The following is a 15,220-nucleotide window of genomic DNA, read 5'->3' on the forward strand; positions in this document are numbered from 1 at the left end:
GTTATCTTCTCTGTCTCCCATCAGTTCTTCTGTCTCAACTGGATTATTTCCACCAGCATATAAATAAGCTGTAATATATTAAACAATAAAAGACACATTTAAGATTTGTGCATTTTACTACGCTGAAATTAAACCTCAGTTTAAAAAAAAAAACATTTTCTTAAAGGAGTTCTCTGTATTTACTCTTTTCTCATTTTTCATTCTTTTTTTAATCCATTCCAATCAGGATTTTTTTTCCCACCCTTCTGAAACCAATTGTCAAATTCACCAAAAAATTCCATCTTGCCACAAATCCAATGGTCAATTCTCAGTCTTTATTTTATTGAACCTCTCAACAAACAGCTGCATTTGGCACAAGTAAGCACTTCCTCCTCCTTGAAATGGCCTTTTCTCTTGTTTTCTGAGACACAACAGCTCCTTTTAGCCTTCTTTGCTGGCTCTCCTCCCTCTTTTTGCACTTAAAGTTTAGGTTGACCCAAGGCTCAGTTTTCCAGAGGCTCTCTTTTCTTCTCACTGGGTTTGGATGACTTCACCTAGTCCCATGCCTTTAAATAGATCTATAGGCTAAGAATTACCAAATTAATATAGGCTTTAAATATATCTATAGGCTAAGAACTACCAAGTTAATATAGGCTCTAAATACATCTATAGGCTAAGAATTACCAAATTAATCATCAACATTGACCCCTCCCATGAACCCCAGATACTGATACCCAACTGCCCACTAGCCACCTTCATCTGGATGACTACTAGATATCTAAAATCTAACCTGCCACCAAAGACACTGATTCACTATCCTCCCAACCTGTTCCTCTCGCAGTCCTCCCTGCCTTAGTAGCTGCTAAGGCCAAAAGCCTGATTCTTTCATCAGCAAGTCTTGCTGGCTCAACCTCATCAACTTCTATCAATTCTCATTACTTCTAATGCCTCCATCTATCAGCCTCCCGCCTTCCATTTTCATTTCTAGTCTCTGTTCCCTATTTTCCACACAATAGCCGGTGATTTGCTTAAAACATAAATTAATTATCCGTCCAAAAGTTTCAAATAACTTCACCTAACATTTAAAATAAATTTCAAGTTTCTTTTCATGGGCTAAAAGACATTACATGTTTTGGCCCCTGACATCCTCTAAAACTTTATTTTCTGTGACTCTCCTTTGCTCCCTGTACTCCAGCCACACCAACATTCTTGCTGTTCCTCAATCATCTTCCTGTGCTGGGGTGTTTCTACTGCTGTGTCCTCTATCTGAATTGCCCTTTGTTTGGATTACTTCTCGACATCATTTCAAGGTTTCTGATTAAATGTCATCTCCTCAGAGAGGCCTTTCCTAAAATCTATACCTATATTGCTTTCCGCTCCCCAACTTGAATGTAAATTCCATATAGTAAGACAGTATTATATTGCAAAAGCCTAGAACAACACATGACACATAGTATGTGCTCAATTAACATTCATTGATTGAAGGTATAAAACATTAATCACTGTAGATTTACCGACATTACATTAAGTAGGTAACAGAGGGTGATTTTGTCACTCAGGGAACATGTGGCAGTGTCTGGAAACATTTTGGGTTATCACAACTGAGGAACGGGGATGCCACTGCATGCAGTAAGTAGAAGCCAGTGATGCTGCAAAATACCCTACCATGTGCAGGACAGCCCTTACGACAGACATTTATCTGGCCCAAAGTCTCAAGAGTCTGCTGAGGATGAGAAATCCTCCTATATCCAATGGTGATGATAATATCTGTCTTACCTTGTTTATCAGTTATTGTTTGGATTTAACTCAATAACAAGCATAGAATATTTTTAAACTATATAGTTTATAATGGTTAACAGAGACTATTTTAAAGTAGAAAATATTACCTCAGAAAATTATCACTGTCATGCTCTAAAATATAAAAGGATTTCAATACCTTATTCATAGTACTTACATATCATTAAATGCTCTAAATAAATAGGCTTAACTCTTTGAAGAAGTAATAGCAACGATTCTGAGAAAAGCAGTAAAGGATTAGAGTCCTAGAATAGCACTTTTCAGAGCTACCAGCATTAGACCACTTGGGGTGTTTATTAAAAATGTCTAAACTTCACTCCTGAGTTACTAAATCAGTATCTGGGAGTTGGGCCCTGGAATATATATTTCAACAAGCATCTCTGATGATTCTTATGACTGTTAAGGTTTAGGAATCACCATTGTGGAGCTAAAATTATTTCCTGGTTTGAATTTGTAAAATATAGGCTCCAGCAACCTGACCAGGGATGTAAATACATTGTGAGGACTACTATGTCTCAAGAAATTAACACCTGAAATTAGAGACATTGATATTACTGATTGAGGTTGCCATAAAGAAATAATTAGTCTCTCTGGGATGTGGAGAGCAAAAAAATCTGGCTGATACATTTGCATATATTTAAAAAAAGTCATCCAAATGTTTCTTCCTAAAAAACGGGAATGTACGGCCAGGCACAATGGCTCATGCCTGTAATCCCAGCACTTTGGGAAGTCAAGATGGGCAAATCATGAGGTCAGGAGATGGAGACTATCCTGGCCAACAGGGTGAAGCCCTGTCTCTACTAAAAATACAAAAATTAGCTGGGTGTGGTGGCGCATGACTGTAATCCCAGCTACTCTGGAGGCTGAGGCAGAAGAATCGCTTGAACCTGGGAGGCAGAGGTTGCAGTGAACTGAGATAGCACCACTGCACTCCAGGCTGGCGACAGAGCTAGACACCGTCTCAAAAAAAAAAAGAAAAGAAAAAAAAAAAAACAAAACAGTAGAATGTAGACTGCCTAGAACCTTAGGTGTATTTTGTTCACTTACAGCCATTCTCCGGTCTGTCTCTTATGTATATTTAACTGTGTAGAAAATGATTATTTTATAGCAAAATAAAAAAAAACACCACCAATATATGGGATTTGGATTGAGATGGTAAGAAAAGGACTTGAAGGTTCACATTTAGGACACAAGCAGTCAGGATTGACAATGCAATCATGTTGGCAGTGATGCATACTTGGTGAAATGATGGATATTTATACTTTATACCATGAAATGTGAATCCATATGTAGGCAGAAGGAAACAATGCCAACTCGGGTTAAAAAGGTGATTATACTCAGACTACACATTAGGAGAAATGAGTCTTGATTCGCCAGGTAGACCTGTTCTGCTGCTTACTATTATGCATAATGCACCAGAGAAAGTGGTTTCTTTGTAGACCAGAACTCAGCACTACGAGATGGTGGGATAGTGACAAAATTCTGAAGTAGTTTCAGATATTTATGCTCCTCAATGTTCCTATCACACACGCTTTTCCTACCACACACTTCCTTCAACCCAAAACATAAAATTAGATTTTTGAACTAAACTGCTTTTAAATTTATTGTCAGTTACTATAACCATTTTCATGTACCTTATTTTTTTTGTTGTGTTCTATTAAAAAACCAAGTTAACTTCTAATTACCAATCCTTGAACTAGAACTACAGGTTGGCAGAAATTTCATTTTTCTATGTATTAAAACTTAATATCCTAACAAATTTGGGGTTTTTAGCTTTATTTCTGCATTGTGCTTTTATATGGACTCTAAAATTTAATATATGACATTGAGCTGGTAATGCAAGATTGTATGTTAAAAGTTTTCTCAAATTCTACCGTTAACAGCTGTCAATGCCAGAAATTAGTCACAATTTCACAAGACTTGAACAATTCCAATAATGCTTTAATCTGTTAACTCTTAGTTACAGAGAGAAAAGAAAGCTTTTAATAAAATATTAGAATATCTTAAACATCATAAGCTAAAATATTCATCCAGCATCAACCAACCTATTCTCAGGGTGACAATGCAGTGCCACCTATTGGCTAAAACAGCATAACGGGCTTTTTAAAAATATGTCAAAAGTGGGAAGAATAGTGTAATGAACTCCTTCCTATCCAGCTTCAATAATAATCAATTCATGGGTAATTCTGTTTCACATACACTCCCATCCATTCAATCTGTTCCTACCTCCCAATTCTGAAACAAAACCCAAATATCACACATGATTTAAGGAAATAAAATCTCTGATAGCCATCAATGTTTCTTTTCTTTAGGTCATGTCTATAAATGCAGATGTCAATGTATATGTACATTCCTAAGTATTAAAAGTACAAGAATGAAAAAATACTGTAGCTTAAGCATATCTGTAAAATTTAGTAGCTTTCTCTAAGAGACAGAGAAAGGATCCCCCCTGGGTATCAAGAGATCTGTGTCTTAACAATAGTCCAACTATTCATTGATCAAAAAATGTAGCTTCCCAGTGTTTTCATCTATAAAATAAGATGAAGATATTAGAATAATCTATAAGGTATTTTGCAATTCAAAAGTTTTATATATTGGTTCCACATTATAAGTAAGCTTAAGCACATGGGAAGGGCCACCCTTAAGCGATGTTTCTTTAAGCTGATTTTGAAAACCTTATATATTAAAAATACAAAACCAACATCTGAACATAGCAATTTCTATGTACATCATCTGCAATTTCATCCATACTATACGCAATATGAAATTTGCTTTTGAATTCTTTTTGTAAACTTAGAGTACAGTACAATATGTATACAATCCAATTTCTAACTGTAATTAATTATTATTTCTCTTGGCATTTAAAAAAATAATAAAATATAGATAAATCCTGTCTTTAGAATCCTCATGTGCCATGTGTCCTTCCTAAAAAGGACTTTTGGAATACTTTCATAACTAAATCCCCTTAGGTGAAGTCTAGAATGTTCTAGAGTAAATACAGTTTTTAGGAACTAAAGAGAGGAACAAATTGTAGACTCTAACTATAGTAACATGTTCTAGAACAGTCTACCAGGTTCAAACAAATCACAATCCATGTTAAAAAAAATCAAAACATTATTTTAAAAGTACCAAGAGAATTAAAAGATTATATCCTCAGGAACAGGGTTTGTAATATGATTATTTTAGTATAAAAGGAAGAACCATTATGTTGGAACCTATGAAATGCATAAAATAAATCGATTTTCAATTATGAGATTTCATTTTCAAGTTTTTTACAAGTACTAATTAGAAAAATTGCAAGGAATATATATGTAGTGCCTTTAGACAATTCCAAATCTTGTAATATCTCTTATTATTCCTTCAGCTAGATTACAACTGCTTTAGGGTATAGTAGTAGATTTTCTGCCAATACCAGTAATTGCTATATCTGATTTACAGAATATTACAAAGAAAGCAATATGAGGAAACTAAGCAAAATGGAATACATTTAGAAGAAAAATAAGAATCAGATATTGTTAAATTCTAGTAAAGATGAGATTTACTCATTCAAATTTATTCCCAAGCAAACCATGTTACTTATTCTTTAATCTTGTTTAGTTAAAAATGGACATTTCCTAATACTATCCAACATAATTAGAGGAAAGAAGAAACGTTGCAGAAATTAATGTTCCGATGGTACTTAATGCTCATCTGGGTCCAGAGTTTAACATTTTGACCAACTTTTTTAAGACAACCTAAGGAGAAGGGAATTAATGGATTCAAATTTTATTTTTCCAATTTTGTATTTAATCTATTTTAAACTACCAAAGTAATATGACCTTGGGGAGAGGGGGGTGAGCTACCCCGTCCACAAACTGGATGATCTCTTTCTCAGTAATGAAGAATTAACTATAACAGAGCAGGAGCTTAACGAACACCAGCTTCTTTCACGTAACAAGTTGTTAAATTTTAAATTATCTTTAACAATTATTATCTATAATCTGCTTAAGAATCTATTTATTTCCCAATAAATAGATTTCCCAGTAAATGTGATTTGTCTGATTACCCCTTTCACAAATACAAAAGGGACCCCTAAATGCTCAGAGAATGGAAAAATATTCTGCACCCTCTGGACTTACTCTCCATCAGTTGTGTTTAATGCAGCAGCAATTCTGCTATCACTCTTAGGCATTTAATTGTACTATATACTCCCAATAAAGCGGGGGGTGAGGGGGACTTGAAAACAGAAGTTTCTGTCACAGAGACTACAGATGAAAGCTCTATTTTTGTATTATCACTCTTTTTTCTGTCACTGTAGCTTAAAATTTCATGCAAATTGTGCTTCTATAAAAATGTAATTAAACTGCATTAGAGACAAAACCAAAAACAACCTTCTAATTAACATGTACTAAGTAATCAAAATGTACTTTATGACCTCTAGGCACTTAACAAACTTTACTTCATGCCCCATACCAAAGTTTGTAGCAACTTATCACTCAGTACCACAAATGCTACTAATTACCCACGTTCATAATATCATTGTAACTTGCAGAGGAAAAAGCCTCTCACACTGTGCTGGCTCTCAATCTCTTCGTGTTTCTGCTGTAGGGCCTGGGAGGCCCTAATGGAGTCTCCAATGCCCCACTGGGCTCTTAGTTGTTCTGATCCAGGCCCTTCTAGCCAGTTCACAACCTATAAACAAAAGTTGAGATAACATTTTTAAAGAATCAGAAACTTTTCAAACTTTCATTCTAACTTATTTTTCCCCTCCCAAAGTTCCCCAATTATTTTTAATGTAAATTATTTACATTCTATCACATAGGCAGTAAATGTTTCTTTTGGAACTACACAGCTATAATGTGACAACATTTTCAAAACTTAAATGTGGAAGAATGTACACTGTAGCATCACAAGCTTTCAGCTATCTGATCATCTTCCAGGCTAAAAGAAATCTGGAATGCTTCTATAAAAGAGGATTAAAAATTAACTTACGAAAAGAGAATCAGAGAATCATAAGATTTAGAGTTGGAAGAAACATCAGAAATGATATCAGTCAAAGTTCTTAACTAACATTTAAGAAAACTGAGTTTCAAACAGATTAAGTGACTTGCCCAAGATAACATAATCCATTATTGAAAAACTGGACTAACAGCCATATGTTCTAACTCATAGTCTAATGTTCTTCCCAAGCATTGAAAAAACTGACTGAATTAACTACTATAAAGTTAATATACCACTTTATCACTTCAAAAATAAAATTAAAAACTAATTAGAATTATGCTAAAGTAATAAATACCCTCTTGGAGTCTTCTTAGGATCAACCAACACTCAGACCCACAAAAGGCCCCACTGGCACCAGTCTGCTAGTAAGGATATAGGGTGGGAACTATAGTTTGCCAGGATGACAGCATCAGGAGTTCTTCAGCTGAGTCCCTCAAGCAGGTATAAGGAGATGAGATCAGTATGGGGCAGATATGGGAGACACTCTGGCATCAAAACATGATACCCCACAGGACTATGCCCATTATGAGTCACTGAACTCAAGGATCCCCACCCCAAGTTATGCCTTCCATCATATATTAATAATTCTCCCAGTCCAGATCTGCAATAATGTTTACTATAAGCAATATTGCCTAGTAACATAGTTGACATTCCAATTTTTAATCAGGTCTTCAGGGGAACAGAGCTAAAGGGTTAAGCAAAGATCAAGTTCTCATGCAGAAGGAGAGGATTGTGCTGACACTCTACCCACAATCATATACACTCTGAAACTACAAACACATTGTGGAGTAATTTTAGTGGAAAAAATGGTATTACCAAGCTTTACCTTTTGCCAAATTAGAAAAAGGAATTTAAGAATAGATGTATGGTTATATCCTAAATCTAAACTCAGGATAGCTCCCAAGAAGTGAATGGGGATATCTCTGCAGCATAATATTATAGACCCAGTGGGTAGGGTTAACGTACAAATTTATAAAAGAGCAGTGCAGATATACATTTCTGCTGTTACCAGGTTAAAAAAATATATTTCTAAATCTAACAGTTCATGGATCTTTTTATAATTATATAAAAATACCACATCATAAAGAAAAATCACATACGCACTCAGCCCTGTCTGGATATCCACAGATTTTCATGCCTGAATTCAACCAATCACAGATTGAATATATTTGGGAAAAAAAATCAAGCACAAAAAAATAACAATACAACAATTTAAAGATACAAATAATAAGCCAGTACACTATAACAGCTATTTTCATAGCATCTGCATTGTAGTAGATCTTATAAGTAATCTAGAGATTATTTAGTGTATATGAGGGTATCCATAGGTTATATGCAAATATTATGCCATTTTATATGAGACTTGAACATCTTTGATCTTGGTATCCACAGTCTGCAGGGCATCATTGAACCAATCCACCACAAATACCAAGGGACAACCATATTCTATTTCCTTCCATTAATTTTTCACCTGCATAAGGGTTTTCATATGCTACTCCACATTTCAGTGTTATAGCCAATTCTCATAGATAACAAGTAGTTTTCATCCTGTTTTTCACTTAGCATTAAACTATAATACTTTAATGATTTTTCCACTTGGCTATTGTTATTATAACATAATTTTCAATGACTTTGCAAATCCTTTTTTCAGAAGGCCAATCCTGTTGCCTGCCTGCCTCCATCTCTCCCATCTGTCCAACCAAGCAACCAATCAACCCACTCTTATTAAGAGCTAAGTAACGTACTGCCTCAAATAACTATTGTACCTGCTATCAACACTTCAATTCTCTATTGTCGGGAACATAGGATGTTTCCAATTTCCATCAATTCTAAGTAATTGTATGACTAACACATATATAGCAGTTATATATAACGTTTTTTTTTCTCTGTTTTATTTTCCCAGAAAAGGTTTCCAATACAGATTGGAACAGTTTTCCAATAGAGATCTTCTTGGGTCCAATGATGATGTAATACTAATGCTTGTTAATATACTTTACAAAATTGCTCTCTAAAGCTCTTGTTTCTATCTGAAATACCCAATTAATGACAGTTTGAACTGTAAATAACCTCTACAAGGTATACAAACTATTGACTGTTAATATACTTTATAAAATTGCTCTCTAAAACTCGTTTCTATCTGAAACATCCATCAATTAATGATAGTTTGATCTACAATAACCTCTATAACATATACAAACTATTGGTTTTTTTGTTGTTGTTTTTTGTTTGTTTTTGAGATGGAGTCTTGCTCTGTTGCCCAGGCTAGAGTGCAGTGGCACGATCATGGCTCACTGCAACCTCTGCCTCCCAGGTTCAAGCAATTCTCCTGTCTCAGCCTCCTGAGTAGCTGGGATTACAGGCGCCGGCCACCACACCTGGCTAATTTTTCTATTTTTAGTAGAGACGGGGTTTCACCATCTTGGCCAGGCTGGTCTCAAACTCCTGACCTCGTGATCCACCTGCCTCGGCCTCCCAAAGTGCTGGGATTACAGGTGTGAGCCACCGCCCCCCGGCCCAAACTGACTATTGTTTTTAAAATACTTCTGCCAATTGAAAAAACAGAAATCTTTCCATATTTTTTACAGATTAGTGATTGAATACATTGCAAATGTTTGCTTATTCAAGGTATGTGATATTTTGTGATTTATCTCTTCATGTTCTTTGTTCATTTACTTTCTAGAGTCTTAAAGAATTAATACATAAACTTGTCCCTTCTCTTTATAAGGCTTAATACTAGAGAGAAGGCTAGGCACAGTGGCTCATACCTGTAATCCCAGCACTTTGGGAGGCTGAGGTGGGCAGATGGCTTGAGCTCAGGAGTTCAAGATCGGCCTGAGCAACATAGTGAGACCCTGTCTCTACTAAAAATACAAAAATTAGCCAGGCGTGGTATGCACATCTATAGTCCCAGCTGCTCAGGAGGCTGAGATTGGAGAATCGTTTGAGCCTGGGAGGCGGAGGTTGCAGTAAGCTGAGACTGCACCACTGCACTCCAGCCTGGGTGACAGAGTGAGACCCTGTCTCAAGAAAAACAAAACCCCAAAATCTAGAGCGCAAAACTCAAAAACAAAAAAGTCAAAGTATTATTGTTGACTCAGTGGAACAGCCTAAGTGCTATAACTTTCTATTGGCTAAACACTGTTTTCACAGCGCTAAGTTCATCTTCAAAACTGTATTATCAGATGCTCTTCAGAGTACAATGTTTTTTTCCTCAACACATCCACTTTTTCTGCTTTACTCTTTTGTATGAGTTATCTTTGGAGGGCTAGTGTACTAGGATTCTGTTTCTCTCTGCTAGCTTGGGGAAAGTATCATTTTTTCACGAGACAGGTAAGCAGTGCGACATAAAGAAAGCCCTAGCCATGATTCTGAATTCTGAATTCTCATTCTGCCACTACTAGTGGGTCTGAATTCCGGCTCTGCTTCTTCTAGTTGAAAAACTTTGGTTTCTCATCTTTTAAATGATGTTAATGATACCTACAGCACAGGGCTGTTGTCAGGATTATACCACTCATTATATGTAAGACAGCCAGTAATGATACTAATAATTGTTAGCCTCTATGCTTTTCTTACTTTTTCTGTAGCCTAGTTCCCTCTGTCCACTAACTCTTTATGGAGTTTATTTCACATCTGCATTTTACAATAACAACCCTGAGTTTCTGGAGAAAGTCCCTGAACTACTGTATCTGACACTGTATTCTATAATACTGTATTCTATTTAAAAAATAGAAATAAAAAGAACGAGTTTTAAGGAAACATAGGTAAACATTTTAGAACAATTTTCCATGTCTTTTTTGGGAATCAATTGCTTCTCATTTATCACTATGTGTTACAAATACAGATATAGAAACATAGTGATAAAATGACTTTTAAGTATTTTAAATAATGTAATTATTTTACTAGAAATATCTAAGTTCTAAAAATAAAAGTGGAACAAATGCATATAAAAAATTTAACTAACAATATATAGTTTTTAGAAACTTAAGACATCATTAAACATTTAGACTTTGATTTTAGAATAATCTAGAAACAAAAGAAGCAGGTTAATATAAATCGTGATAGCTGGGGATACAATTCATTAACATGGAACTTTTAAAATGCCGTAAATTGAAAAATAAATCTTAAATAAAGCAAAGATATATCTTTGCCTCAAAAAACCAGTCACATAGTAATGGACATATATATGTATATATATATGGCCTTAATATAGGCTGAAAGTAATCTCCCTTAGTATACAACATCAGTAATGTAGACACAGTAAATATGTCTATTTCTAATTAAAATGATGCAAATTGAGGTTGATGCCCCAGTAAACAAGTCTATTTAAATGCATTAATAATGGCAGTTTGCCAAACTAGGTTATAACTTAATTTCAACCAGGACATCTTGCTCAATCAATCTGAATATTAACTTACTGGAAAAACAGTTCTATCCCCAATCCATATCAACGTGACCCTTCAAATGGTTACATTTACATGCAAAGTATAACCTTGGAGCCATGCTTTTAGAATCCACCATGAAAAATATTTACACTGGCCAGAAATGCTTGTGACTATCCATGCTTCTTGCATGGCTAGGCTCATTTTTAAAAACTGCATGACAGAACATGTAGAAGTATGCAAAGTCAAACCAGGCAGAAGGGCATGTCAAGCAAATGTCAACCATCTAACCTGGAGAAAGAGTATGGAGAACTGAGAATACAGCCTCCAGCTGTATGCTTATGCAATGCAGTGTATTCTATTTGGCATCTATGATTCCTCTCTACAGAGGAAGAAAAGCATATGGATGATTCTAGAAATAACATTTGCAGTGCTGGCAGTAATTACTGCCACAATAAATAATGAGCATAATGATAGCACATTTCAGTGAAGTGGCACTGTCTGCTACCCAGAAGCATGTGAAATCTAATTTTTAACTGTAACAGCAGCAGCAGTATGGAGAATCTCTGCATATCACATGAAGTCTTGTGCTACCAATTTGAACTGTGGGGAATCACGGATAAATATCATGGTTATTACTTATATAATTTATCCATCAAAGCAATTGATTCCTCTTGCATTATGTTTTCAGTGATGTGTCGGTAAAAACAAAAGAAGTTTGAAACAATTCAATTTTCACTGATTTAACACAGAGATACTCAGTTCATAATTATCTTTACACAAGCAAAAAAATTTTCACATTTTCGTCAAATTTGTAAGACTGAAAATAGTATGATTCATGCTCTGTGTGACCAACATATGATCAATGTTACTATATAGTTCAATATATATTATCATATAGTAATCATTTTGGCAAGGGATATAGATATTTCCTTAAAATGTGACCTGTGAAAAACAGAGTACAGGAAACATTATATGCTGAATATTATTGTTCAAACAAATTCACTTGTTATCCTGATATAGAAAACTGAATATGAAGTTTACCAGTTTTTAACAGTAATCTTGTTACCATCATCACCATCATTATAAATATAATCATCGTCATCTCCTTTCTCCAGTTTCTTCCTTACCCAGTTGAGCTGGTCCGTCATTTAAAAATGTGTTTGCCAATACATTAACGCCTTTGCCCCTCTTTCTGTCATAATCACTTAACCCATTTAGCAAAGTAAAAATGCTGGATAAATCCTGTCACCCATGTTTTTGGTGCCTGAACCTCAACAGCCAGCCATGAATTGTCAGATAGGGTTACATAAAAAGCCAAAAAGGTTCTGCAATACATTCAAGATCAACACTACCCCAAAATACAGCTACATTTTTGTGATGTGAAAGTTGTCCGAATCAAAATGGAGTCACTAATATTGGGGGAAAAATAAACAACCCTGACAAATAGTGCCAGAGAAAGCCATGGTGAGAGGTTCTCAGGCTTGTATGCCTGCTAACAAAAACTATCACAAAGGACTGCAAAAATCAAAACTATACACAAAGGCATTGCAACTTCACACAAAAAATACTTCTGCAGCCTGAGAGGCATGGTGAAACCCCATTTCTACATAAAATACACACCAAAAAAACAGCTGGGCATGGTGGCATGTGTCTGTAGTCCCAGCTACTCAGGAGGCTGAAGTGGGAGGGTCACCTGAGCCTGGGAGGTCAAGGCTGCAATGAGCCATGATCAGGTCTCTGCACTCCAGCCTGGGTAATAGACTGAAACCCTGTCTCCAAAAAAAAAAAAAAAATCCTTCCACAAGGACATCTGTCCAGCAATTGCCTGTCCAATATCAGATGCGCATCACCCTTGTTATTGATCTTTAGAACCAAAGGCAATTATTTCAAAACAATTACGTAATCCTCATTTTTTTTCCTTTAAAAACGTTTGTCTTCCTTTACCTCTCTGAATATGCACACAGCTTACTATGACATGCATATTCCCATTGTAATGTTCTATTCTCTAAAACAAATAATCTCTTCCTTTTAAAGAGCCCTTCACTGTTATTTAGGTTGACAGTGATAATTTCACTCTTCGATTCCCCACAAAGAAAATTTTTAATCACCTCCACTCTATTCAAACCACTGATCCTCTTTAACCATCACCCCTGCAATTTGTACCATCAAGCAGACGGCCTTTTCCTCTTTATGAAAAAAAGACACATCACACAGTAACTCCTTCAAACTTCCTGATGCCTGATTTACACACAGATCACCTCTGGACTCATCCTAAAACCGCCCCTATAAACTTTATAAAATTAATCAGGGAAGAAAGAAGGGGGAGAAATGAAAATATACAAGCTTGCAGCATGTTGAACATTAATTGTTAGGTCAGATCAGTTTCACCTGCTTCCTCATAGTTGTTTGGTGCCTATTGACCTAGAATCATGGACCCTATTTCAAGATTATAGTTCCCCTTAACTGTTCTATAGATAACAACCTAAACATTATGAATCGTTAAGTTTTCACTTTGAGACATTCCTTCAGGTCCTGCATACTGACAAAACTACTGTGCCAGTTGGTTTGAAGGACCCCACTGACTCAGCTGGTCTGAGGGGCCCCACAAGACACCGACTCACCAATGATGCAGTTTCCACATCCTGCTGACTTCATCTCCCTTGCCTCAACCAATCAACAACCCCAATTTTCCAGCCCCTTACCCTACATGATCTCCTTAAAAACTCCAGCTCAGAACTCCTCGAAGAGATGGATTTGAGGGTCTCCTCCCATTTCCTTGCTCGGTGCCCTGCAATAATTAACTTTGCTGTATTCCTGCTGTCTGTGTAACTGGTCTGTTACTGGCCAGAGGTCATAGGAACCTCATGGTCCTATGGTAATCCTAGCCATCCTTCCTGGGACACAGAAGGAGCTCTCGCTCTTACATTCTAAAGCGAATCCCTTCTATTGTGCTTTGATTCCGTTTACGTCCACCTTGTTGGGAACTCGATAGTATTAATTATTCCTTCTCTCTTGTGTATTCAACCTCTCCCCCCCAACACTTTCCAGCAATCTTTAAAGTTTTTCATATCATGAAAAGAAAGAACAACTATCCTTACCCCTCCTATAGGCTGAATTGTGTCCCTCCCCTCAAAAATACATCTGTTGAAGTACTGACCCACAGTACCTCAGATTCTAACAATATTTATTAGGAGACAGTCTTTAAAGAGGTAATTAACCTAAAATAAGGTCTTTAAGGTGGGCCCAATATAAATATATGACTGGTATCCTTATAAGGAGAGGAAATCTGGACACAGACACATACAGAGAGAAGACAATGTGAAGACAGGCAGAGATGGCCATCATCAAGTCAAGGAGAGAGGCTGGAACAGAGCATTCCCTCATGGCCCTCAAAGGAACCAATCCTGCTGACATCCTGATCTCAGAATTGCAAGAAAATAAATTTCTGTTGTTAAATCACTTAGTCTGTTTGCTACGGCAGCCCTCGCAGAGCAATACAACCCCTCTTCCACCACTTACAGCCATTACTCTATTTCTCATCTTTCCTTCAGAGACAGTTATCAATGACTTGTCTATACTCATTGCTTCCTTCACCACACCTCCCTTTCATTCCTGAATTCACTCCACTGTTGCTCTTGGCCTTGCCACTCCATGCCCTGTGGTCACCAGTGACCTCAATCTTGTGCTTTCTAACAGACATTTTAAGTCCTTTTATTCAACCTTACAACAGCATTTGACAGGGTTGTAACTCCTTCCCTGAAATGCTTTCTTCCCTTGGTTTCCATGACAAAGAACTCTTCACACTTTCTCATCTCTGGCCAGTCCTTCACTGCCTTCTTTTCAGGTGTATGCTCCTCTACCTTGCCATGAAATGTCAGAGTTTCTCAAAGTTCAGTTTAAAGCACTCTTCTTACCTCTCTCAACTTTCTCTTCGGACAATTTTCAATCACATCAATGCTTTTAATTACCATTCACGCACAGATGACAAACAAATATACCCCAGCCCAGACTTCGAAGTCTGGACCTGTTGTGGACTACCCTTCTACATATTCTCTTAGAAGTCACAGTCACCTCAAACTTAA

General features: G+C 36.3%; 1 protein-coding gene across 2 annotated transcripts in view; it reads right to left on the bottom strand.

The window, feature by feature from the left end:
* SESTD1 (SEC14 and spectrin domain containing 1) overlaps positions 1–15,220 on the bottom strand; it is a 156,596-nt gene that overhangs the window by 17,016 nt on the left and 124,360 nt on the right. For both annotated transcript variants that reach the window (XM_004032876.5, XM_055380323.2), the window contains exon 10: positions 6,325–6,447. In XM_004032876.5, the coding sequence (XP_004032924.2) occupies positions 6,325–6,447 (123 nt within the window). The remainder of the gene's footprint in view (positions 1–6,324; positions 6,448–15,220) is intronic.

The sequence above is a fragment of the Gorilla gorilla genome, chromosome 11 (assembly GCF_029281585.2).
Source record: "Gorilla gorilla gorilla isolate KB3781 chromosome 11, NHGRI_mGorGor1-v2.1_pri, whole genome shotgun sequence".
NCBI lineage: Eukaryota > Metazoa > Chordata > Mammalia > Primates > Hominidae > Gorilla > Gorilla gorilla.